At 37.9% G+C, this 25,642-nt stretch overlaps 2 protein-coding genes across 2 annotated transcripts; both read left to right on the top strand.

The window, feature by feature from the left end:
* The first annotated feature begins 161 nt into the window (after positions 1 to 161).
* Positions 162 to 2,948, top strand: LOC108412231. The gene is made up of 5 exons (XM_017685318.2): positions 162 to 246; positions 989 to 1,065; positions 2,108 to 2,272; positions 2,380 to 2,511; positions 2,633 to 2,948. The coding sequence occupies exons 2-5, from the start codon at positions 990 to 992 to the stop codon at positions 2,767 to 2,769; spliced, it is 510 nt and encodes a 169-aa protein (XP_017540807.1). The 5' UTR covers positions 162 to 246; position 989; the 3' UTR covers positions 2,770 to 2,948.
* A 705-nt stretch (positions 2,949 to 3,653) lies between these two features.
* dusp22a (dual specificity phosphatase 22a) lies at positions 3,654 to 25,627 on the top strand. Its single transcript, XM_017709973.2, has 7 exons — positions 3,654 to 3,993; positions 4,488 to 4,521; positions 5,642 to 5,724; positions 7,399 to 7,448; positions 16,239 to 16,313; positions 16,931 to 17,102; positions 24,784 to 25,627. The coding sequence occupies exons 1-7, from the start codon at positions 3,973 to 3,975 to the stop codon at positions 24,979 to 24,981; spliced, it is 633 nt and encodes a 210-aa protein (XP_017565462.1). The 5' UTR covers positions 3,654 to 3,972; the 3' UTR covers positions 24,982 to 25,627.
* Positions 25,628 to 25,642: the final 15 nt, after the last annotated feature.

The raw sequence follows: 25,642 nt of genomic DNA, 5'->3' as shown, positions 1-25,642 counted from the left end.
GTAAACCAGCGATGTAAAAAATGCGAAAAAATACTATAACTACATTTTCATTCAATACTTTTACATTTATTACGTTCTTTAAAATGTTTGTTAATGATAAAAAATGTCAGCAATAAGAGTTTAGTTTATGTGTTTCTCTACTCTTAATGATTTACCCACAGTGCTCAGCAGCCGCAGCCTGGCGCGTTTCCGGCGTGTACGTCCTCCTTCATCCGTTGCGGACAGACCCCGGCTGAAAGCGGAGAGGTGGGTGAGCGGCGAAATCTGGGTTTGTGGTTTACTTTAGGGCTATGCAATCCATATAGCCGGGAAGCAGTGCTTGTAAAACCTCTTGTCGTGATCATCGCGTCTCTGTTTAGCGAGCCTTCTCAGAGTGAGGGGGTTTAATGTTCTGAAAGACGGAACATTGTGACATTGAGGCGGCTGACGGCGCCGCTTCCTTCCGCTGCACAATGCAGACCGTTTAGCGCTGTAGCTAGGCTAATAACGCCGCTGAATGGTGTCGGTAAACCTTCCGGCGGCCGATAACTGTCTCATTCGAGTACGCAGTATATGCCGAGGTTCACCGCCACCACAGGCGCTGTTCGAGAGATGGGTTTGTTTTGTTTCTTGAGCGCAAGCCAAGTGTGACCTTGTGACAGTTCCTGGAAGATGCTAGTTAGCTGCGTTGCTAACTGGCTGCATAGCTTGAGAATAGCTTACTAGCGCTTGTAGCGCCTATTTAGCCTGTAGGATAAATGAGTTACAAGGTAGAGTATTTTATGGTATAGTGTTGTTTTATAACTCAAGTATAATTGAAGTGTTTGACCTTCTTACTCATATCTAAATAATAATTTGTGGCCACTCAGACTGTTTAAAAGTACTGTAATGTACTGTCACTGGTCATGATACGGAAAAGGTAAAACTTTATTATAAAAAGTGGAATAGCTAGATATGAGCCTTTTTTTCTTGTATAAATAGCCACTTTGTGACCTTGTTTACCTTGCAGAATGCTGGCGACCAGGGCGTTTCGTCTTGTTGGCAAACGAGCCTTGTCAACTTCAGTCTGCCTACGTGGTGGGCATGGTAAGTCTGTATTTATTTGTCTGTCTGTCAGTTTATCTATCCATCCTTGTATGTGTGTGTGTGTGTGTGTGTGTGTGTGTGTGTGTGTGTGTATATATATATATATATATATATATATATATATATATATATATATATATATATATATATATACACACACACACACACAATGTGTATATATACACATAATGTATATATGTATATGGGGGGGTGTGTGTGTGTTTGAATACGTATTACTTAGGGGTGCAGTGCAACAAAATTTTATTGTTATATACGTTATGTTACATGTTCTGAGAAAATCCTGATCAATCACAGGTTTCATTTCAAATAGAGCTTGAGCGGTCCTGTTTAATGGCTTAACATTGAAAAAAGATTGTTGTACTCAAGATGTTGAAAGTATTGTTTTAAATATAGCAGTACAGCTGTTTTTATCAGTTCCACCTTGTCAAACTTCAGAAAAACTAAATATCATCATGTGTATCATGTATTGTGAAAGTGTCTTCAAGTATCATTAAATTATATTTGCCATATTGCCCAACTGGAGTGCTACCACAACAGTGACCCACAGTCATGATGCAGACACCTAAATACAGCTAATGCAAGTGTGTGAGAACTTGTGGCTTAAAAAGTCCCTTCAAAATGTAACTTTCATGTTTTATGATTTAGTAGAAATGCAAGTAGGAATAGGTCAAACCATGATGTTCATCTCCACAAGCTGTTAACTGAATGAAAGCTCCACACAAGGTCCTGACAGAACTCTGCCAGTGGAGTGTTCCTTTTTTTAAGGAATTAATGGATGATAAATGTTTGAGTAGGGCAGTTGCCAGAAGAATGGCAAAAAGTATAATTTCCTTAATGCTCATGATATTATGCCCAAGAAGGCAGGAACCTTTACTCTAATTCTTGGTATTGTCACAAAGTTAAGTGCTAGTCCTTTTTCCATTTATATCCACTGTAAGACATATGTGTGGTTGTTTACTTTTATTCTTGTAGTTGTTGCAAGAATTAACAAAAGATTGTGACATTTTACTGTATTTCTCAGGAGTTGCCAAGGTTGAGGACTACTCTCTCCCAGCATATTTTGACCGGCGGGAGAATCCCCTACCTGAGATCAAATATGTCCAGGACTTGAGCGCAGAGCAGAGGTCCCTTAAGGAGAAGGAGAAGGGGTCCTGGACCACATTGTCAATTGATGAAAAAGTTGCATGTATGTATCAGAGGCAGATGTTTTAGAAGATATTCAATGTTTTGTTTTTTTTTTTCTTTGTGTTACTCATTTCCTGCTGTTCAAGAGTTTTTGTTTGTTTCTTACAGTGTACCGTATCAGCTTCAAGGAGAGCTTTGCTGAAATGGATAAAAGCTCAGGGGAGTGGAAGTCTGTGTTTGCTGGTATTTTGTTCTTCATTGGCTTCACAGGTTTTGTTGTGCTGTGGCAGAGGAAATATGGTATGTGTTCTTGTCACATATGTTTATTTATCTCATCTGTAACATTTCTGACTCTTGTTCAACATTCTGTCAGTGATATTTGCACTAAAGAGAAATTCTGTTGATCTTTTGTTTTTTGCAGTGTACGGAGATGTTCCTCACACTTTTGACCCTGAGTACAAGCAGAAAGAGCTTCAGAGGATGCTTGATATGAGGATCAACCCTGTTCAGGGCATATCAGCCAAATGGGACTATGAAAACAACGGTTGGAAGAAATAAGTTGTTTATCTCCGTCATTGGACCATGTTACACAACTTCTTACTAACAGGCAACATTTGAATCAGAAAAAAATGTCTGTATTTATGGCTTGTCCACAATACCTCAGTTAGTAAATTTTGGAAGACCGCTTCCTCTTAAGGTTGTCATGCATCATAAATAAAATTTCAGTGTCTACCAAACATGTCATGTGTCCTTTTTTATTGTATGCTGTGTGGTGGTGGGTGTAGTAGTTTTAAGCATTTAAAATATTGTTTGATCTACTATTGTGCAGTGGTCATCACCTGGAAATCAACCTTCTTTGTAGGCTTTACCATCAACTGACATCAAACATACCTCATTCAGCTGGTCAATGACTTCTGAAGATGCTAATTAGATTAATTAATTGGGGTCAGTTCAGAAGGGTGATCTCCAGGAATAGGGCTGGTGACCACTGCATACCAGCATATTTGGGGAAGTTAACTGAATGCTTTTGTGGTTATTCCCTTTTAAAGCTTTGTCATTTACAACTACTGGTCATGTTATTATTAAATATTTCAAGTTCAAGGTGCAGTACTGGAGTTTCTAAATTTTTCTTTGTCAAAGACTGAGGCAACCACAACGCCCCAAAAGCTTCTTAGTAAACACGAAACTGACAGTTGGTTTCCCCTGTAATTTAACCATGCTCATACTCCTTCTAGTAACCGTACACGCTACTGACTCGAGTAGACCTCAAAATGCAGATTACATGTTACACCATAAAGATAGACGCCATCTAAGAGTGCTTTAGCAAGACCATTAATGAATATATAGGAGCTGTTTTTTGTCCCGAGTCGTGATTCCATCGGATCTGGCGGATGGCCGAAAGCCCAGGCTGTAAAGGGTTAAATCGTGCCCTGCTGTGATGTCACCAAGTTCATGTTGCAGGAATATCCGCTCAATGCAGTCATTTTTGAGTCGAGGTACGGAAGCGAGAGCGCGGCGTGAGTGGTGGTTTGGTTAGGAAATAAAGCTCGTGGATCCCGAGGACTCTTTGTTCGTAGACAAAGACCCATTTTCAACAGTTTTGCCCTCCGATCAGATGTCCGAGGTCTCCATCCCGTGTCCGTCCTCCCAGCGCATGTGTCTTTCAGTGTAGGCTATCTCGCAGCTAACCAGCCTTCATGTGAACCAGCGTGAAAACGTCAACACCGAGAATAGTTGATGTAAAAAGTCTCCTCCACAATCATGGGGAACGGAATGAACAAGGTACTTTCAATAAAATGGCAAAATTGTTCGGAGGCTGATGTAATTGACCGCTGCAGTTGTTTGACATGTTAGTTGGTTAGCAGGTTGGTGCAGGAATACTAGTTAGCTAACTAGTTAAGTGAGGGGCACTGTGATCAGGTTCGGTGTTTGACTGCTGTGTATGCCCAGTGCAGGACAGGACAGTGTGTGTAAAGGGTCATGGCCTGAAGGTCCACTTAAGAATACGTTTGACCTTTTAAATGTGTACTTTCAGCTTTAGCTCAGTGTGTATGACTAATTTGGATATTTTGCTTGTTGGAAGTAAGTCAGTGATAAGTTTTGGACCATGAAGGCCAAAGTTGCAGTTGCTTTGCTGCTTTTATTGTTTTTCAGGATGTTTTATAAAATCTTGTATTATGAACAACAGCATGAACCCTTCCTTGACCTAAGCTTTACATTTCTAAATTAAAGTCTCATTAAAAGTTGTACTGAATGAATGTTCTCCTTTTGTATAGGTAGTTGATGGTCTCTATTTAGGAAATATAAGAGGTAAGTAATAGATTGTCTCCCTATGTATTCACAATATATTAAACATTTCTCTTTTTCTTTTTTGGAATTCCCAAAACTGATTGTTATGCTCAGTTGTAACAGTCAGTCAGTAATTCAGAAGTAATTACTGCATATTCTTCTCTGTTTGTGTATACACATCAGGGTTTGTTAGTCCTCCAAAGCTGGCAGCACTGTTGGTGTTGCAGGGTTTTGCATATGCAATAATTTGAATAGGAAATTTTGATTGATTTATTTGTTTGTTTTATATCAGAACCATATTAGCAGCAGTATCCACTCTGTACTTTGACAGCTATCCACGGGTCATCCAAACCAATGTTAATATTATTTGAAATATCTGAAAAACATATATATGCATTGAATAGTCCTATGTTTTATTTCTTTCTTAAAATGAGTTGTGTAGGTTGGAATTGACATTTGCTCACCACGTTCTGTGGCAATCTGTTCATAGCTTTAAATCTGGTGGCCTTGTTTTCTGATGTTACTCCATAGCTGAAAATAGACCACAGGAACACATACTAAGGACACTCACCTTCCAGGCTGTGACAGTTTGGTGTCCCACATAATGACTTTATGACAAAATATATCAAGTATATCACAATGTAAGCATCAGTTTTAACATAACACACTAAAAGGAGAGCATATAACTGTTACATAAAAAATGTCAAGAATGTCATGGATCTTCAAGGCTGAAAAAATAAGAAAAAACAGCAGCTATAAATTCCTCTTCTATCTATGTCACTCTGTACAGTGTTGTTGTGTGTATTTATGTAATGTAACCACTTGGTCTCCAAATGTTTGAGTGCCAGCCAGCATTTGAGTGACACCTAACAGCTGTCTTTAATGAAAATGGATGAACGCTGTGCTCAGAGACGTTCATTTCACTGTATGACTTCAGAATGAGGAGCTCAGTAATGAATGCATACAGAGGGCCATAAAAATAGATATTTTACCAGCCTGCCACGCAAGTTTATCCCTCAAGTTAGACACAATATATGAGCAGTGGACTTTCATTGCTGAATATCTATATCATGAGAACAGTTTTCTCTTCATAACAATGTGTGCCTCCTGCTAACAGTTTTGTCAATGTCTCCATCCACAGATTCAGAGAACAGAGAAAGTCTGTCCCAGAATGGGATTACCCACATCCTCTCTGTGTACAACAATGCCAAGCCTGTGTTGGAGGTAAAAATCCTTTCATAGGCTCCCATATTAGTGCAGATAGTGGGAGGCCAGTGGGAAGCTATGCATTTCCACTTTCCCTAGTATTTAATAGTCATTGGCTCTTAACCATGACTATATATCTGCCAGAATAAGATTCTAATCATATGCAAATATTTGGGTGCCTGATCAGACTGCACTGTTAATTTTTAAATAAAGTAAACATCATCTACAGGCCTCTGCAAAAGTTATGGCACATTTATACTTACTGCTTGTTTTTTTCCAATATGTTAAACTAAAAAAATGCACAGTGAAATTTGCAGGAAACTGCTACTTTTATGTTTGTTCTCTATAGAGGTGCAAAACTCATATAAATTCATGCACGGCACACTAGCTAAAAATGTGGCTCATTCTAGCTAACGATTTAGCTAGCTGAATATTGTTGAGAATAAATCCCAGAAATGCAATCATCCATATGACATTTCAGTATTAAATAGACCACAGCCATTTACTAAATGTGTTAAGATTAGATTTGGCCGCATGACTTTATCAGGAGAGAAAATATTAAGATCTTACCCTGGGGGGCTACCATTCTTCTCTCAAGGTACCCTACCCAAGTGTGTTAGAATTAAAAATTACTGAAGGATAGCACTCATGCCATCTCACGTGACTGTCTGGGTCTTTGTGTATCAAAAATTAGAACAAAACAGATATTGAGATGCACTATTGTTTTCATATCCCTCTATCTGCCCACCTTTTCTTAATCCTGCTCATAGAAATCACTTTCATGTTGATGCTTAAAGGAATGTTAACATTTGGCTCAGTCATGAAAGGATATTTACAGCTGATTGGTGGTTGTCTGCATTCATGCTACAAACACACCACCTACTGCATATGTTTTAGTGCATTTAAACAACTGAATGTACTATTGAGCTATTTTTATAGTGCTTTCTGTTTCATTCATTGATTAATATGATTAGACTGCAAGTACGGAGCCCTGCTGATGACATCCTATATAAATAAAAGTAATGCGTGGCCACAACTTTGTTTTATCCTCACACCTTACTAAGTTGTGGCCACACATTATTTTAATTTATACAGGACATCACCGGCAGGGCTCTGTACAGAAGTGAGTAGAAAGGCATTTATATATTTATTCACTTATTTAGCATAATTTCAAAACTGCAGGTACACTTTACATTGTGTTAATTTTCAAAATTAACAAATGTAAAATTTTATAATGAATAAAGCAATAGAAAGGGTCCAAAATGACTTAACTATGTCTGTATAAAGTAAGTTAACTTTTCAGATTAACTTCATCTATATAGTTTTTCTCTTGAGAAGTTGCCATTTTGGAAATACAAACTTTTGTTCCAACAGTGACAATACACAGTATTGACTGTATAGTAAACACCCAGTATTGAGATGATATTTGCTAATAAATATAGTTTGGCCACATGGGGGTGGTAGTGTCAAACAGTTAACGTCTTCAGTTCTCTACATTATGATGTTCAGTGGAAGTTGGTGTTAATCCAGAAGTGACAGAAAGCGAGAAATATCACATATTTTGTAAGAATGTGCTCTGAATGAAATCCAGACTTCAAAAAGTACAAAGCACAAGGGGGGGGGTTTGATTGTGGTACTTTATTTTCTGTTATTTTATTTTAATTGTGTGCTTAATTGTGTTTCCTCTCTTAGGACATGACCTACCTTTGCATTCATGCAGCAGATGCCTCTAATCAGAACTTGTGAGTGATGCAAGCGCATGCACTCTTATCAGCATGCTCACACACCCTGATAAGAGTTTACTCCATGTCATATCAGCAGTCCCATAAGCATGCCTTAGATCAGCAGACAATACTCAGGAGGACCACAAACTCAGTGTTGGTCAAATGAGCAGTGCTGCATTTCTGAATTAATCTATGGATGATGTAAATTTCAGTTACAAAGCTTGAAATAAAACCAGTAAGTAGAGTCTGAGAGTTGATACTCGAAGAGTCAGTTATTCGATTCCAGTCATTTGGAAATTGGAAGTGAGACTCCAAAGCTTTGACTCAATTCCATTCAGTGATCTGTGTGCATGCAGTCGATGAGAGATTATATGGTCACCGTCTAGACTAGACTCATAAACTTGCTGCTCAGCTGTGCTGGTCATGCTGCTTTGCATTTCCAAAGTAGCAGCCATGCACACACATCTCCAGTGATGATTTTCACTCATGAAGACCGAAGACTCAGTGAGAAAAAAACATTCAAAAACATTCAGCTTTGCTGGTGGTAGTCAACACATTATTGTTATTCCAGCAAAGTATCAGCTTCAGTTCACACATGAGATCTCATTTACACCAAACAAGTAATGCAAATAGTGCAGCAGAACTGTACTAATTACCAGTAAGGATTTGTCTTCATTTTGACTCGCACCGACTTTCACATTTAAACTTTTCCTGTTCAATTACTGCATGTAAAAGTGCATGTGTGAAAAGTGCTTGTGTCATCTTGTTTTTCTTGTCAACTCCGTTGATTCACTTGGAATTGAAATCTGAGTTAAGTCCATAATTTCTGTAATCAAACAGTCTGAACAAGAGCATCTGATTTAGAATTAGAATTTAATTACAACCATTTGTCACTGTGTTTTGCACACTGTGAAATTAGACCTCTGCATTTAACCCATCTGTGCAGTGAAACACCCACATATATGCACACTAGTGAACACACACACTAGGGGACAGTGAGCACACTTGCCCGAAGCAGTGGGCAGCCCTATCCACGCCGCCCAGGGAGCAATTGGGGGTTAGGTGCCTTGCTCAAGGGCACTTCAGTCATGGACTGTCAACCTTCCGGTCACAGGGCTGGTTCCCTAATGTCCAGCCCACGACTGCTCCAAAGCATTTCTAAGAATGCCTTGACCAGACACTTTTATAGCAGCTGTAGCTGGGTCATTCTACCAAAATAGGGCAATTTCTTTGCATCAGCCCTGTTACTGCAAATGTGCCTATCTGTTCATGCATTTATATCCAAACAGTATAAACCTAGGATACTTCACGGAATATGGCATCATTTGATCTTATGAAGAACAATGGTGCATTTTATTATGGATAAGGTTGTCAGGTTAAATATATCAAAACTATTATTTTAATTTAACATGGATGAAGTACTAATTGATGTCCAAATGTTCATGACCACATAGGCACTGTGTGGCCTAATGGCTTTCAACAGAAATTATATTATTTCTGGCTGAATATGCAAACCTAAACCTTGTTACTGTCAGCTTTATTACTGACCTATAGGTAACAGGGCTGATGAGCGTAAATGTTTTGTGAAAGCTCTGGGGATACAAATTGTCCCCTATACTTTGTAGAGTTAATAGCTTATGGCTTACGGGCATCAGTCTGTTAGATGGTGCTGTATTGCACTGACAGTTGTCAGCTTACACTGGCAATTGTTCTTGGTTCTTGATACCATTCTTTGCCAACACAGCACATAGCTGTGGTTGATGTGATTGAAGTCTAACAATGCAGTGTAAATTTGTCAGCAGTAATTTGTAAACCATGACTGTTCCTGTTAGGGTCACATGCCTGTCCTGTGATGACTCTGTAGGGGGAATATTGCTGCACCAAACCAGTCTTGGACTTCCCTCCTCATTTTGTGTGTGTGTGTGTGTGTGTGTGTGTGTTTGAGAGAGAGAGAGAGAGAGAGAGAGAGAGAGAAAGAAAGAGAGTGAGTGTGAAAGAGAGAGAGAGAAGATACTTTTTTTTTTCTGAATGTGTGATCTCGAGTGCAGGGCTGAGGTGAGATTTACACCTGACCACAGTTTCTTTTTCTCTCTGCTCATGCATTAGGTTTTACTATATGGGACGGTTGCTCCTGTTTGCTTCATGTATCTTACACTGTGTTGTATTTACACTCTAAGCCTGCATGCTCACTGTGTTGAAATTGAAATGAACAAACAAACATCAAAGCATTTTGAAGTGTGAAAATAGAGATGTTGATGTATTTTGTATTGTACCCCATGCTCTTCACACCCTTTCCAGTAAATAATCAACAAGTTTCAGAGCATTACACAGTACAGCACAAAAAGTGCAGAGTATGTTGTCCCTAGGACTGAGATTAGGAGCCTCTACTGTATATAATTTAATTATGGTATTTCTGGTGTTCCCCATGGGTCATTGTTGGGATCAGTTTTATTTCTGATTTGCTTCCACTGGGTAATATTTTTGCTTTATTTTTATTGTTATGCTGATTACACATAGTTATATTTTCAGATAGTCAACTGTGCAGCTCCCTTAATCTCAGCCTACTTAGTGCCTTGATATGGGTTTCCTCCAGGTTCTCTGGTTTCCTCCCACAGTCCAAAGACATGCAGTCAGGCCAATTGGACGTGGTAAATTGCCCCTGGGTGTGAGTGTGTGAGTGACTGTCTGTGTCTGTCTGTCTACCCTGCGATGGACTGGCGACCTGTCCAGGGTGTATCCTGCCTTCCGCCCGAAGACTGCTGGGATAGGCTCCAGCACCCCTCCACGACCCTGAGGGGGAAGCGGCTTAGAAAATGGATGGATGGATAGTAGTCAAACTGAAGCCTTATGGCCTCACTTAGAAGTAAAAAAAAAAAAAAAAAAAAAAGATGGGAATCACTCACTTATTACTGTGAGGGACCACTCAGCCCCAATGTCTTAATTTATTTAAAATCTTGGTGTTAAATGTTTGCACTGCTGTGAATATATCATATTACTTCCATTTGTAAGATTTTATTTTACTTAAGAATATATTACATTTCTGAAAACTGACTTCTGTCATGCTCTGATGTCTGTGCTTTGCATATGTCCAAAACTCTGCAGGAAGTGTTTTAATAAAATATATTATATTATTAATTATTATTGTTAATATTGATATTATAATATTAATATTATTACACATATTAATTAATCAGTTTATCCAGTTCAGTTGTTACATTATATTGCAGTTGCAGTCAAAGAGAAAATCCATTTCAGAGATCTCATTCAAAGACATAACTGCTATACTTCCACTTTATCTGTGAGGTCTACTATAACATATTAACATAAATATGTTAATATGTTATAGTATAACACATAAAGCTACATAAATTAGGTGATGGTGTATCGAGCTCACTGGGCCACAGCTATGGAAAGAGCTCCCTGATCTTTTAAATGCCTATGCTGTTCATTTACAATATTGGATATTGTATCTATTTACATGTACATTCATATGGGGGAAAAAAAAAAGAAATATATATATATATATATATATATATATATATATATATATATACACACACATCTATATGTGTATATGTATCACTGCTGTCAGAACAAAATCTCGTATTAGTCAGTGTAATGGTAACGGATTATTTCAAACAAAAAAAAAGAATTGTCAAAAATTAACATGTGAGGCTTTGGTCCAACAGCAGTGATGTATCGATAGACAGATAGAGATTTTAAAAAAAAACATATTCACAAACATATCCAAAAAACCAAAGTGTTTCCATTTATTTGCAGTTTATAGTTTATACTTCATTTTCTTTGGACAGCAACAATATGATATGTATGTATTTAGAACCCCAATTCCAATGAAGGTGGGATGTTGTGTAAAACATAAATAAAAACAAAATATGATGATTTGCAAATCCTTTTCAACCTATATTCAATTGAATACACTACAAAGACAAGATATTTAATGTTCAAACGGATAAACTTTATTGTTTTTTGCAAATATTCACTCCTTTTAAATTTGATACCTGCAACACGTTCCAAAGAAGTTGGGACAGGGGCAACAAAAGACTGGGAAAGTTGAGGAATGCTCAAAAAACACCTGTTTGGAACGTTCCACAGGTGAACAGGTTAATTGGAAACAGGCAAGTGTCATGATTGGGTATAAAGGGAGCATCCCTGAAAGGCTCAGTCACTCATAAGCAAGGATGAGGTAAGCTTCACCACTTTGTGAACAACTGCATGAGCAAATAGTCCAACAGTTTAAGAACAACGTTTCTCAACATGCAATTGCAAGGAGTTTAGGGATTTCATCTTCTACAGTCCAAAATATAATCAAAAGATTCAGAGAATCTGGAGAAATCTCTGCAAGTAAGCGGCAAGGCAGAAAACCGACATTAAATGCCCGTGACTTTCGATCCCTCAGGTGGCACTGCATTAAAAATCGACATCATTCTGTAATGGATATTACAACATGGGCTCAGGAACACTTCGGAAAACCACTGTCAGTGAACACAGTTCGTCACTCCATCTACAAGTGCAAGCCATGCAAAGTGAAAGCGATATATCAACAACATCCAGAAACGCCACCGGCTTCTCTGGCCCAAGCTCATCTGAGATGGACTGACGCAAAGTGGAAAAGTGTCCTGTGGTCTGACGAGTCCACATTTCAAATTGTTTTTGGAAATCATGGACGTCGTGTCCTCCGGGCCAAAGAGGAAAAGGACTGTCCGGATTGTTATCTGCTCAAAGTTCAAAAGCCAGCATCTCTGATGGTATGGGGGTGTGTTAGTGCCCATGGCATGGGTAAACTGCACATCTGTGAAGGCACCATTAATGCTGAAAGGTACATACAGGTTTTGGAGCAACATATGCTGCCATCCAAGCAACATCTTTTTCAGGGATGTTCCTGCTTATTTCAGCAAGACAATGCCAAGCCACATTCTGCACATGTTACAACAGTGTGGCTTCATAGTAAAAGAGTGCGGGTACTAGACTGGCCTGCCTGCAGTCCAGATCTGTCTCCCATTGAAAATGTGTGGCGCATTATGAAGCACAAAATATGACGACGGAGACCCCGGACTGTTGAGCAGCTGAAGTTGTGCATCAAGCAAGAATAGGAAAGAATTCCACCTACAAAGCTTCAACAATTAGTGTCCTCAGTTCCCAAACGCTTATTGAGTGTTGTTAAAAGGAAAGGTAATGTAACACAGTGGGAAACATGCCCCTGTCCCAAGTTCTTTGGAACGTGTTGCAGGCATCAAATTCAAAATGAGTAAATATTTGCAAAAAACAAAGTTTATCCATTATACATTGAATATCTTGTATTTGTAGTGTATTCAATTGAATATAGGTTGAAAAGGATTTGCAAATCATCGTATTCTGTTTTTATTTATGTTTTACACAACATCCCAACTTCACTGTTACGACACTTGTGAAACTTTTAATATACAAATTCAATTTATTTATATATTAATGAATTTATTTATTCATTGAATTTGCCACTGGCACCATTTCATTTCAGCACCACAACATTTCACTGTGGGACATTTGAAATAACACAGCTGAAGGGTGATGTAAATTTTATACATTTTTCTCAGATTTTCTCAAAGTTGTGTATGTTGTCATGTAGTTCAGTCAGACTAGAAATGAACCAGTGAAGAGGCACAGCAGAAATCTCAATGACTTGCAATTATTGCAAAGACTAAAATACCTCCATAGTATTCACTTATTGAGCATTAAGTACACATATGTTTTTTATCGCTCTCTTGTTTTGTGTCACTTCCAACACAGCCAACACAGTGCACGTCTATACAAAACATAAAGCAAACAGAAGCAGCAGCATTCAGTGCAGTGTAGATGAGATGCTTCCTTGTCTCTGACTCAGTGAATGTATTTACACCCCCTCTTCCTCCAGGCTTACTATCACTGCTTTACAACACACCGGATGCCTCTCATCTATTGTTATTCAAAAAAAAAAAGTTTTTATAATTTTTTAATAAAGAGACACTAAACTGCTTTGTAAAAATACTGATTTATTGGTTTTATTCTTAATGAATACAGAATGCCTGAAACCAACTTTGGAGCATCATTTGAATTATTCATAGACAGAACAGCTCACAGTTTGCAGTGACATTAGAGCGTCTTTTAGACAGAGCTTATACAGAACAAACTACATACAGAAACTACTTAGTTTTTTATGTTTGAAGCTTAATTAGGTTTAAAGACATTTAATCTCTTGTTCATTTGTACTACTGTGATTTGTTGAAAGGCTTGCATAAGGCAGATGTCTGTTTGAGGTAAAGTGCCCCACAATTCAGGATGATTAGGGTTAGTGGTGTGTGACTGTTGTGAGGGTTACTGGGGGGCTTTGGCCCACTGTTGCAATCCAGCAGGAGGAAGGAAGCCAGCAGTGGCCACCAAACCTCTTAAAAACCCCTCTGTCACAATCCTACAGCTTTAAAAATAAGGATAACGGTCAATCTCCTTGTGTCATCACTGTCCTCATGGCCTTTCTGAAGTTAATGACCTTACACACGTGTACACACACACACGTAGGGACACTGTAAACACTGCTGCCTGCATGACTGAAGTCAGTAAGTTATTTCCTGAGATGCAGTTTAGTGCAGCTATTAAACAGATCAAGTCATAGAGGAACTCAATGTATAATAATGCATCTTATTCCTTGATTTTGTAATATTGTTATGCATAGTCTTCTGCAAGGCATGAAGGTTTAAGGGACGGTTTTGAAGGAAAGATGGTCGTTTTGCAGCTGAGTCATGGTACGAGGCTCAAAGCTCATTTGGATTTATCTGATTGTGTCATGATAAACTGTTCCTTCCTCATTTTTAGACACAAGATGAGAAGTATGTTTGAGTGGTTCTTAATCATCTCAAATGCACACAAAGTGACACTTTTTTTTTCGTGTTTCACACCAAGACGATCTTTGAGATTTACAAAAACTCTATTTTCTAGATGTTTAATTAAAATAAAATAAATATTTGATGTACATAGACACTTATGATACATAGCACTTTAGCTGTGTCACTTCAAATAAGTTTACTACCAGTATGTCAGACTGAGTTCCATTGCCGTTGGTTCACACAGCTTAGTTTGGATACGTCCGCTGTGATTTGAGATTCAGTGATCATTAAAATAAAATCTGCACATCTACCAAGAATTCCGGAAATAAGAATGTGCTGATGGTGTCAGTAAAAGGAGTAAAATGGCAGGCATGTGCCGTTCTGAAGCGGTTTTGTCAAGCTTGATTGGGAAATCAGACTTTTAAAGCAAATTCACACAGGGGCATAGAGTTTTGCAATGCTGATAGATTTCCCAACAGTACCTGAAAAAGAGAGGTTAAAGAGGATTATCACTAAACACTTCATGTCAAATGATAGCTGCCATTTACTCCATGTTTATCAGTTATTTATACTTGTGTTATATTGCTGAATATTAAACTGAAAAAACAGACCTCAGAAATAGAGTACTGAATAATGTCTGTACATACAGCACTGTGCAGAAAGCAGAGACCACCTTTTTGCTTATTTCCAGTTAAAACATGACTGGAAGTCACTATTCATTTTTAAGTGTCAGGATTAAAGAGGAAATATATATTTACTAGAAAATGAAACAGAAGCCTTAAATTCTAAATATAAAATCATTTTCAGTATTTGTGTCAACCCTTTGACCACACAAGACCTTGCTTTCTTTTTGCAGGGGAAAAAGACACCTCCCAAGTTCAGTCTTTCAGTTGGCTGCATTTCGGTTTTCTTACATTGCACACACACACACACACACACACATCTTCTAAGCCGCTTCTCCCTCAGGGTCGCGGGGGGTTGCTGGAGCCTATCCCAGCAGTCATTGGGCGGAAGGCAGGATACACCCTGGACAGGTCGCCAGTCCATTGCAGGGCAGACAGACAGACATACACAATCACTCACACCTAGGGGCAATATAACATATCCAATTGGCCTGACTGTATGTCTTTGGACTGTGGGAGGAAACCGGAGAACACAGAGGAAACCCACGCAGACACAGGGAGAACATGCAAACTCCACAGAGAGAGGACCCTGGTCGCCTAGCCAGGGAACCGAACCCAGGCCCTCCTTGCTGTGAGGCGACAGCGCTACCCACTGCACTACCGTGCCTCTTACATTCAAACTAAAACCAATTACAAATTTAAACCAATAAGTTCTAGAGCATTTTTTTTTCTTTTTCTGCCTTTTCTCAGTAATAACTTTGACAGCTACAAATCCTTTCAGACCCATAATGTTTAAATGTCTTCACACAACAATGAGTTGTTTTCAGATGTGAAGCAACAGTGGCACTTGATTTTCTGCTGTCTCAAAGATAAAAGCTTTAAGTACTTTTTTCTGATGGTAATGGTTTTGATGATCTATCTGGTCTTGCACTGTTGTTTAGGATTCTCCTTTTCCAGTTTTGGAAACTCCTGTTTTTTTCACTTAAGCAGTGGAGATTATTGTGTATGTAATCACCCCAGAAACATCTTCTTTAGCCTTTTTAGATGCACATGAGAGAATTCTGCAAAGCAGATTACTAAGTAACTGTTAAATGAAAAGGTGATCTTTGACTTTTGTGCATCTACATGTCAGCTATTGTACAGATAAAACAGGATGTCCATATAGTAGAGGTATGCTGCAGTTCACCAAGAATCATCTTAAATGATAAGCAAGACGTTTTCTGGTCATGTCAGGGATATCTGTGTGCCAATACAATATTTCATTTTGGTTAAGCATGTGAGGGAATCTGAACTTTCTGGATTTTTATTAAACAAAATTATGTCTTTTTCAGGTTACAACATTTTAAAGAGTGTATCCGTTTTATCCATGAGTGCCGACTGAATGGAGGAGCCTGTCTGGTTCACTGGTGAGTGGGAAAACCCTCAGGAGTTACTGGGTAAATTTTTTTTTTTTTTTTTTTAAGTCAAATTACTCTGATTGATATTTTGCAGCTGATTGATATTTTATTCTGAACTATTAACAAAATATACACTATTATTAATCTGTCCAACGGTATTTGTTAAATACATCACTGACGCACAACAAAAACACCACTGACCTTTTTTTTCTTATCTGATTAGTCAGCTGTCTGTTACAACTGGCCTAAAAACAAAATTCAAGATATTTGAAAGAAAAGAAATGCTGAGTTTTGGGCATGACGCACATCACTGACGCACAACAAAAACACCACTGACCTTTTTTTTCTTATCTGATTAGTCAGCTGTCTGTTACAACTGGCCTAAAAACAAAATTCAAGATATTTGAAAGAAAAGAAATGCTGAGTTTTGGGCACACCTTGTCTTGTCTCCCTTCCAAGGAGATTACTGGAACATAAATTTTGCTGTTCTCTGCTCACTATTGCATAATTTTGTACCTGTGTGTACACCGTCCTGTCTAGACAGAAATATGAGGGTGTCAGCAGTGAGTTGTAACTTTTGTTTTGTTCTGGCTAACATGGTAATATCTCGGTTTGATGCATTTCAGCCTAGCCGGAGTGTCCCGGAGTACTACTATAGTAGTGGCTTATCTGATGACTGTCACCAATTATGGCTGGGAGGAGTGTCTGTCCGCAGTTAAGGCTGTGCGATCATTTGTAGGCCCTAACTATGGATTCCAGCAGCAGCTGCAGCAGTTCCAGATGACCCAGATCTCAGAGGTAGATATCTTAATCAGTGTACCACGAAGGTACAAAATCACATGTCACCGCTCCCCAAGATCCCTTGGTGTTCCTGTAATTCTGTGACAGGCAATGATTTTTTCTTTAATTAAATTTAACACACTCTAAGAAATTGAAGTAGACAGATTATTTTTGTGCACTTATGAGAAGTTCCCATTCAAGAGTCTGGGAACTATTTTGAGCTCCATAAATCACAAGGACAGTGTTAACCAACCAACCAGAAAAACAACCCCCACTCCCAAATGTCACAATTCACTCTGTGCAGTAGAAGTTACATCAGTGCTTATGTACAGTAAAAAAGTAAAAAACCCTTTTTGTTTATTCAATTTCCAGTCAAAATAACCATTAAAAACAAGTGGGGTTTGGGGGCAGCAGGAAACACTTATTTAACAGAAAATTATGTAAAAGATGTCAATAACATTTACATAAGCAACTATGAAAACATATCTCAGCTGCCTGGCAAATTTCTTTCTCGTGTGCATAAAATGGTTAAAGGAGATATAACGCTGATTCACTTGCATAAAAACGGACAAAGTCTAAAGAAAATTGGTGAAAACAGGAGTTTTCTAAACTTCAGTTCAAAATATTCTTTAAAAATATAGAGAACATTTTAGTGGTAGACCACCAACACTGTCACCATCAGATAAACAGTACTCAAAGCTTTCATCTTTTAGAGACAGGAGAAATCAAGCATATAAATTTTGCTTTAAAGCTTGAAAAATCCACAGGTTCTTCTGTCCATCCTTTCAGTGTAAGAAGAAAACTCACCACTGTGAGTAAGGATGTATAGCTGTCGAGGCCATTGCAGAGAAAAGGAAACGACCAAAAAAAAGAGGAAAATGTGCACTAGAATAATGAAACTGGACAGTTGAGATGTGGAGTAAGGCTTTGTGGACTGATATGTTTAAATTTGCATTTGAGATTACTTGGAGAATCCAAGACTGAACTTTGGAGTTGTGGAAAAATATCCCTGCAGATTTCTTTCAAAAACTGAAAACTATTCTCCCCAAAAGAATAAAAGTGGACACACTAAACACTGAAAAAAATATATTTAGTTACTGAGGCTGCAGTGTAATTTTCTGTTAAATAGATGTTTCCTTTTTTTGTCCTGGCACTGAAAAATGAATATGAATATCTTACACTTAGTGCTCTTTGCAAATAACATGAATAACAGAGGTTCTTCTGAAAATTAATAAATAAAAAAATAGTGAAATAAATGCAAACAGATGTATCACTAATGCTTGCTCAGTATGAATGTGTAATTGCTTATGTTGACTCATTATGTGTTCTCAGTGTTGATATATGATGGTAAGGTTTGTTCATTCTTTCTTAAATGTTGTCTAAAATATATTCTGGAGTAAAGTTACAACCTAACCTGAAGCAGAAAGAATTCAAGCCAGACTTTCCTTTGGTTTCCTGTCCAATTGTCTGTCACCCATGACATACACTTGATGATGCAATCACTGAAACAAGTTAGGACTGCATGCTGCATTTGGAGCCTTACTGGTAAATTTTAGTTGTTCTCTTCACATCATTCAAAGCAGTACAAGTTTTTTTCCTAAACTGGATTTTGATTTTGCTCTCTAATAAAACTGATCAGAAGAATCAGTCATAATAAAGCAGACTTGTAAACTTATCCAAATTGAATCCACAGAGAACACTAAAATGTTTCAGGACTAGTCTGGCAATATGTACATAGTGTTCTCTCAGTCGTGGTTGACAAGTGATCATGTATGGTGTCTGAATTTTGCTTCTTCAGTTTTTCTCTGGAGCTTCAAAGCAAATGTAGTTAAAAAGTAACGGAAGTCTGTGTCACTGAAAATCCTTTTTGGGTGTCATAGACGTCTATTGTTTGTCAATTAAACTGGTCTTGTAGCTCCAGTGAAAAACTAAAAAAGCAAACTTCAGACACCACATGTCTTTTGACTGCCTACATTTTAGGTAAGTGGAAAATTATATATTGTACATTTTATTTTATTTATTTTTTTGCCAGGCAGTTCATTTGATTTGGATTTAAGAGCCTTCTATCTTTTGCACACTGACATTTGCAGGGGGTTTTGAGTTGTGCCTTTCTGTGTCATGTATATGAGAGTTCACACACTGACTCGGTGAAGGTGTGAGAGAGGTTTTCCTGTGTTTGAGGCTCCATATGCTCTTTGCACAGCTGCCGTGTGACAATCTGTTGCTGTATGCCATTCAGAGTGGGAGCTAAACGCTGCAGGGGATGTGCACAGGGTTGTGGACTCACTTGAGTGAGTAAGGGGAACTCAGGGGGACTTGCTGAAATTGCATTAGCAATGTGTGGCACATCACGTGGATGTCATTACTGCCAGAGTATTGCAACATTAACATTTCTCTTTGAAATATGTTTTTTGTCATTATTAAATACTTGAGCATGTGCATAGCTACGAATTTAAGGAACCGCTGGCTGGCAAAGGGGATTTACTTCTTTACAATTTTTCTACGAGTTCATTTTTCCCATGATCAAAAATGCAGTGCTAAACCGTCATCAAATTTAAATGGCCTTTATCCTCCTTTTTATATTTATGTTCCATTACAATGTTGGAATTTTCCAACCTCTATTTATCCCTTAGAATGAAACAGGCTGTTTTTGTTACTATGCATTTAGACTGATATATGTAATGACCTGTCCTGATTGGGTGTCCTGTAGTGTTGGAGTCAACACCGCTAGGTCTGAGTTCAAGTCATCAAGACCGGGACTGGCCAAGATGGAGACAAGACCGAGACCAGTTTAAGATTTGTTTTAGGGAAATTTGTAATTGTAATTTGTAATTTGTAATTAATTGTATATTCCACACTAAATGGTGCCTGAGTTCCTCAGTGGACTGAGGCACCAGAATGTAACTGCTTCACGATTTAAAGTGGAATGGGAAAATATGAACGAGAAACTGGTGAATAGGAAGCTGACTTCTGCTTTGTGTGATTTAAGCTATCAAAATATCCTACCTACAATAGAGCTCTACCTATAAGAACACGCTAACGTGACCATTTTGACAAGGCAGCACAATTCATCAGAATACCAGTTATAAATCCATCCATCCATTTTCTAAGCGGCTTCTCCCTCAGGGCCCCGGGGGGGGGGGGGGGGGGGTTGGGGTGGAGCCTATACCAGTTATAAATGTAAAAAAAAAAAAAACAAACAAGATAAACTATTACTTCCCATGTCAAATGAGTACAACAGGTTATAGAATAAAGGAAGTTGTCTTTTTTGTTTTTACTTGTTTAAAACAGTGATTGAACCTTTCAGTTTTGTTTGTTTTCCCGTTCCAGCTGCTTCTGTCTCCATCCTAGTAATGCCTCTGCGCATGTGTATCAGTGTAGCAACACAATGAGCAGAGAGTTTAGTATATAGAGAAAGCACCCTTTATTCTGTTTATCCTAGTTTTGTTAATATTCAATAATAAATCAGATTCCAGTTACCTCAGAGGCATTGGACTCGGCTGGTCTCAACAAAATTTCCACGTTACCCTGACACTGAGACAAGACAAGAGTCCCAATGAGGTTGAGACTGAGACGAGACTGAGACTGCTAGTTTAAGATTGGACTCTACAACACTACTGTGCTGTATTTCACGTCATTCAAAAAGCCAGTCTGAGTTGAAACACTCCTTATAACTTTAGTGTGATTGGGCAGAAATAAACTACTGTAAATGAAATAGCCTTCCCTGAAAAAGAAAACACCCTTAATTTATATGTTTTCTCACCAAAATTGTCATCCACTACACAGCATTTAAAGCTATCATCTTTGAGAGAGCAGAGAATCCAAATCAAGCTCCACTCTTTTCTGATCTGAAAAAAGTCCACTGATATTTTGTGTCCTTTCTTCCATTATGAGAAGACAACCCAACACTATGAGCCTTAAAGGATGTCTGTCAAGAAGCCATTACTGAGAAACAAAAACAAAAATTTGCATATTAAATAAAGAAGCTGCTGGTGTTCTCAAAATAATGGACTGACCACCCCAGAGTCCAGACCTCAACAAAAAAATGATGGCGTTGACTTTTGCCCAGTACTGCATCTTTACCTTTATATGCAGCCTTCCTTGGAACTTGAAGCCAGGTCTCAAAATAAGACTTCTTAGCATGTTTTGAGTCACATTTCCTATCAGTAATAACTTGTCTATCCAGACACACCACTTTTGTTCTCAGTGTGTATGTGACGATGTGGGTGTTGTACATAATATTGTTCTTCATGGTGTTTATCCCTGTCACTCAAATATATCATATTTTCAAAGATAAATCAATTATTACAATTATTTGTTCCAGTAAAAACAGTTGAAGGAAACAATGGAGATTAAAATCAGCTACTGGGTAAATTATGTAAAATGTTTTCAGAATTGTTCCATGAAAATTTTATTGTTCCTACCAAAACTTTATTATTAGCATTACGCCTTTACATTTTGAGCGTGTGTGGTAGATAAATGAAACTATGATGTGGTCAAATCAATGTATCCACTATCAGTCGCCGCAGATATGTTTTTTTTTTTTTAAACAAGTAAACAGGATTGCCTTAGCTATTCTTTTACATTCAGTTCAGTAACACAACTACATATTTGTATACTCAGCACAAAATGAAGAGTGGTCAGTTGTGGTCTGAGAGTGCACAGTTTTAAATGTCAGTACATGTTTACTATCTCCACATTCTCAGTGTGAGAGAGTTTTAACTTCTTGCTCAAGGTAGCAGGAGGGGGAACTGAAACAAAGCGTCTTTCAGCCTCTGGACCATAAACGGCATTCACATGGGTGTCCTTTAACTGATTTACCTTTATTTAGCTTTCTATCATACTCTAGATTATGGTTGATTTAGCTGATGCAATTATTTTTGTTTTTTAGTTAAAAATAAATGTAACCACTGTTAGAAAATGTTGCATTAAATCAAACTAAATCACATAAATGTCCCTAGACAGTTATCAGATTTCATTTTCACATACAATTTGTAATGCATGTTCCAAATGATTATCCTCACAATGGAATTTTTGCAATATAATTAAGTATATTTAACTAAAGATGAAAAATAAGAGGCGAAAGTAGAGAAAGTAAGAGCTAACAATCCACTGGCCTTCCAACATCTCATTTTTGTTTGAGATATTATATTGAAACCTTACTTTAGCCATTTCCATTACGTTTGCCTTATAGGGGTTCTAGATTCTGTTTATTTTATGACAAGTTAAACAGTTCAGTATATATTAATTGTATGTAAAAAGACATAGACTTGTTAGGTCTTTGACCAAAATATTTTTTTTTATTTATTACCAATATTTTTAACATAAACTTATAGACTTATTTGGCATTACCACCTCATTGTCCTGAAAGGGATTTTTTTGTATTGTTTGTTTTTTCTGCCCATAATCGCAGAGGATGTTCCTGTATGCTTCCAAAACTCACTATGCTGCTGTTGTGTTTAGTTATGTCATCAGTAATGATGATTGAGCCAATTCCAGAGACACAACCAAGACATTGCCTGCACATGACTGCCCATGTTGCTCCACATACCTTTTTTTTTTTAAAGAATTTTTCCATAGAAGGTTATTTAAGAACTGTAATTTGTAGCTACTTTTAATCTCCCATTTCATTGATTTATGCTGTTTGCACTCTCTACTGTAAAGGCTTTAGGTTGCTTGTTCATTTTAAGGTGGTTGGTGATTTCATGTCTGGTAATTTCTCTGTCATCAACCACAGTCATTTTCATTGACTGTCCTGGATGAAGGCCATCGTCAGGTTTTTTTTTCCTTCCCCCCAAATTGCTGATTTTTCCTATATCTGCTGCTCTCAGCATCATGTTTTTTCTATATGTACTGTATAGAATGTAGACATGCACAGAAATGCTCAGACATCTGATAATAGTTTGTGATTGTGCATCATTCAGTATCAAGGAAAATTCCCAACACAGTTTACCTTTCTCTCTAGACTTACCAGCCCTAGACTGAAATTGTTTCATTTATTTACTAGCCATATCTTGCCCAGTCTGATAGCAGCAGACACTCTTGACATCAATTATTCAGCTGCGTTAAATAAACAGGTTAGAGTTGTCCTTATATTATGTGTAGTTTTCAGATGTTTAGCCTTTTCACTTTGAGAACTTTGTAAGGCATAACACAGTGACTAAACATTAAGCAGCAAACACAAACAGTCTTAAATTGTCCAGAAAAGGCACCGATAAATTAATTAGAGTAAATGAAGGAGAACACACTTGATTACCTGAAAAATCAAATACTGGCACCAATCAAACAAACATTTCATTTTTTTGTGCTGCTTGTTTGGGTACACTGGCCTTGAGTTGTCCAGTAATGCACAACTGGCCATAGAATTTAAATGTAAATAAACAGGGAAAACATTTTAGCAAAAAAGGTAATGTAAATCTGCACATAGCAACACAGTGTAAGTAGTCTTGGAGGCATGTCATCTACACGGCTGCTTTCTTTTTTTTTTTTCCCCATCGTCCGGGAAAGAATGCCTGCTTGGAAAGTGACGGGAAGTCCTTCCTCCCACTAAATTCTACCTTACTCCCACTGCAGGGCTCTCAGACAGGGGATTCCCATTCTGTCTCCCTGTATCCCCCAACCCCCACCTCACCCCACCTCACCCCTGAAGCAGTCAAATTACTGCTTTCCCCTAAGTCCTACTGTTTGTTAATGAACAAATCGATTTAATAAAACTTAAGCTTAAAAAGCTTTTAGTAAATGTTTTATGTTGCTCTAAATCAGAGCAGGCCATTCCTCTGTAGGGATAGTTAAAGTGAATGACCTGGCAGGCGATAGAGACAAAAGTGAAAGTACTTTCTTCAGGTTCTTTTCATGTTTTGGGTGAATTAGGGTGAGCAAGAAGGTTTTAGAACCTAAGAACAGAGTTTCTGTGGTCAGATGCTGTGTTAGTGGGGAATGGATGGGCTGTCTGAGATTTTGTGGATTCTAATGAACTGTCATAGTGTTCGGAAAACTACATATTGCTAAAAATGAAGCAGAAAGCATATTAAACAGACAGTTACACCACAAAAATCCATAGCCAATAAATATTGTTTTTTTTCTTCAATGTTTAGTGTGTATACCCTTTGCTTTTATTACAGATTCCATTCTTTTCAGGAGACTTGCATTTAGTTTTTTAAAGCAGTCTGCAGGGGTATTCTTTCCACAAGTTCAGTCTGTGAAGTTGGCTGCATTTCCTGCTTCTCATGAACCAAGTAATCCCAAACACATTCAGTGATTCTGAGGTCTGGACTCTGGTCTGGTGGCCAGTCTTTTGTTCTGAACATGGCAGCAGCTTCTTTGTTTGATTTGCACTTTTTTCTTTGATTTTGGATATTTCATTTTCTCTGTAATTGCTTCTTGATAGTTGTGCAACCTTTCCAACCCACAGCATTGAGTTGTCCCCTGACAGTGGGAGGCTGGACACAAGTTTATATACTTTTAAGTAACGTTTATCTGATGGTAACAGTTTGTGTGATTTGCCAGGTCTTGCGTGGTTGTTAGAAGTCCCATTTTCTGTTTTCTTTTGCTGGAGGATTATCTTTTATCTAGCCTCCTCAGAAATGGGTCCTGAGTGAATGACTAATTAAACAAATAAAGGGTGGTCTTTCTTACAGTACTCTTACAGTATATGAACTTTTTTTTTTAATTAAATTTTCTACTTGTTTTCCTGTATCAGTATCGCGCTTGGCTGCGGATGAATTACCAGCACTGCCCATTCAGAGACCAGGAGCATGTGGCAGCTTTGCTGGTCCAGTATGCAGAGCAGCAGGCACAGGAGCGGCGGAGACGAGGAGAGCATGACCATTTGAGTCAGTCCACCAGTGTCTATGCTATGCCATATGACCGTTACAGCAGCTCAGGATGCAATAGATGAGAGTCCTATTTATCCCGGCTCACCTTTACTAAGAGAGCTATGGGCTCATAATGGTTGCTGCTGACCTATATATTGAACTACATTAAGCTTAGCTGGGCACAGCAGTTGCACTTGCACTGGCCCTTACTTGAGACCTTTGAGTATGTATGCTTTAATTCTCATATAATTTAACCCCTGAATCTAACATCAGTTCGTTTTAAAGCTGTTTATAAGATCCAAAGGTCAAACTGACTCTGTTAGAAAAGCCAGTATGCTGAACATTGGTGATAAGTGGCAGAATTCAAACCATTGTTTTTTGTTTGTTTGTTTGTTTGTTTTGTGAGCTGCTTTTTGGATTTCTGTTAAGTCTTGTTAATGCATACAGTCAGGTCTCTGGTTAATAAGTAATCATTGTAGATCTGCAAAAGCCATACCAAGTCATTGGCTATTTTAAGCATTTTTACTTTCTTATCTAAAGATGCTCATTGATTACTTTTTTCTTCGTCAGATGGTAAGTCAATAATCATATTGCCATTCTTTAATTTGCACAAGCTCAATTGAGTACACTGTCAGAGTACACTGTAAATGGTTCAGGACTTTATATACAGAAAATTTGTAATTTTGTTCTTTGCAAATCTTGTCATTAAACAATATTTATGAACCATAATTAATATGGCAGCTT

Source organism: Pygocentrus nattereri, chromosome 7 (genome assembly GCF_015220715.1).
Source record: "Pygocentrus nattereri isolate fPygNat1 chromosome 7, fPygNat1.pri, whole genome shotgun sequence".
NCBI classification, from domain to species: Eukaryota; Metazoa; Chordata; class Actinopteri; order Characiformes; family Serrasalmidae; genus Pygocentrus; species Pygocentrus nattereri.
Note: the sequence above shows the minus strand (reverse complement) of the source record. Positions and strands in the feature narration are given on the sequence as shown.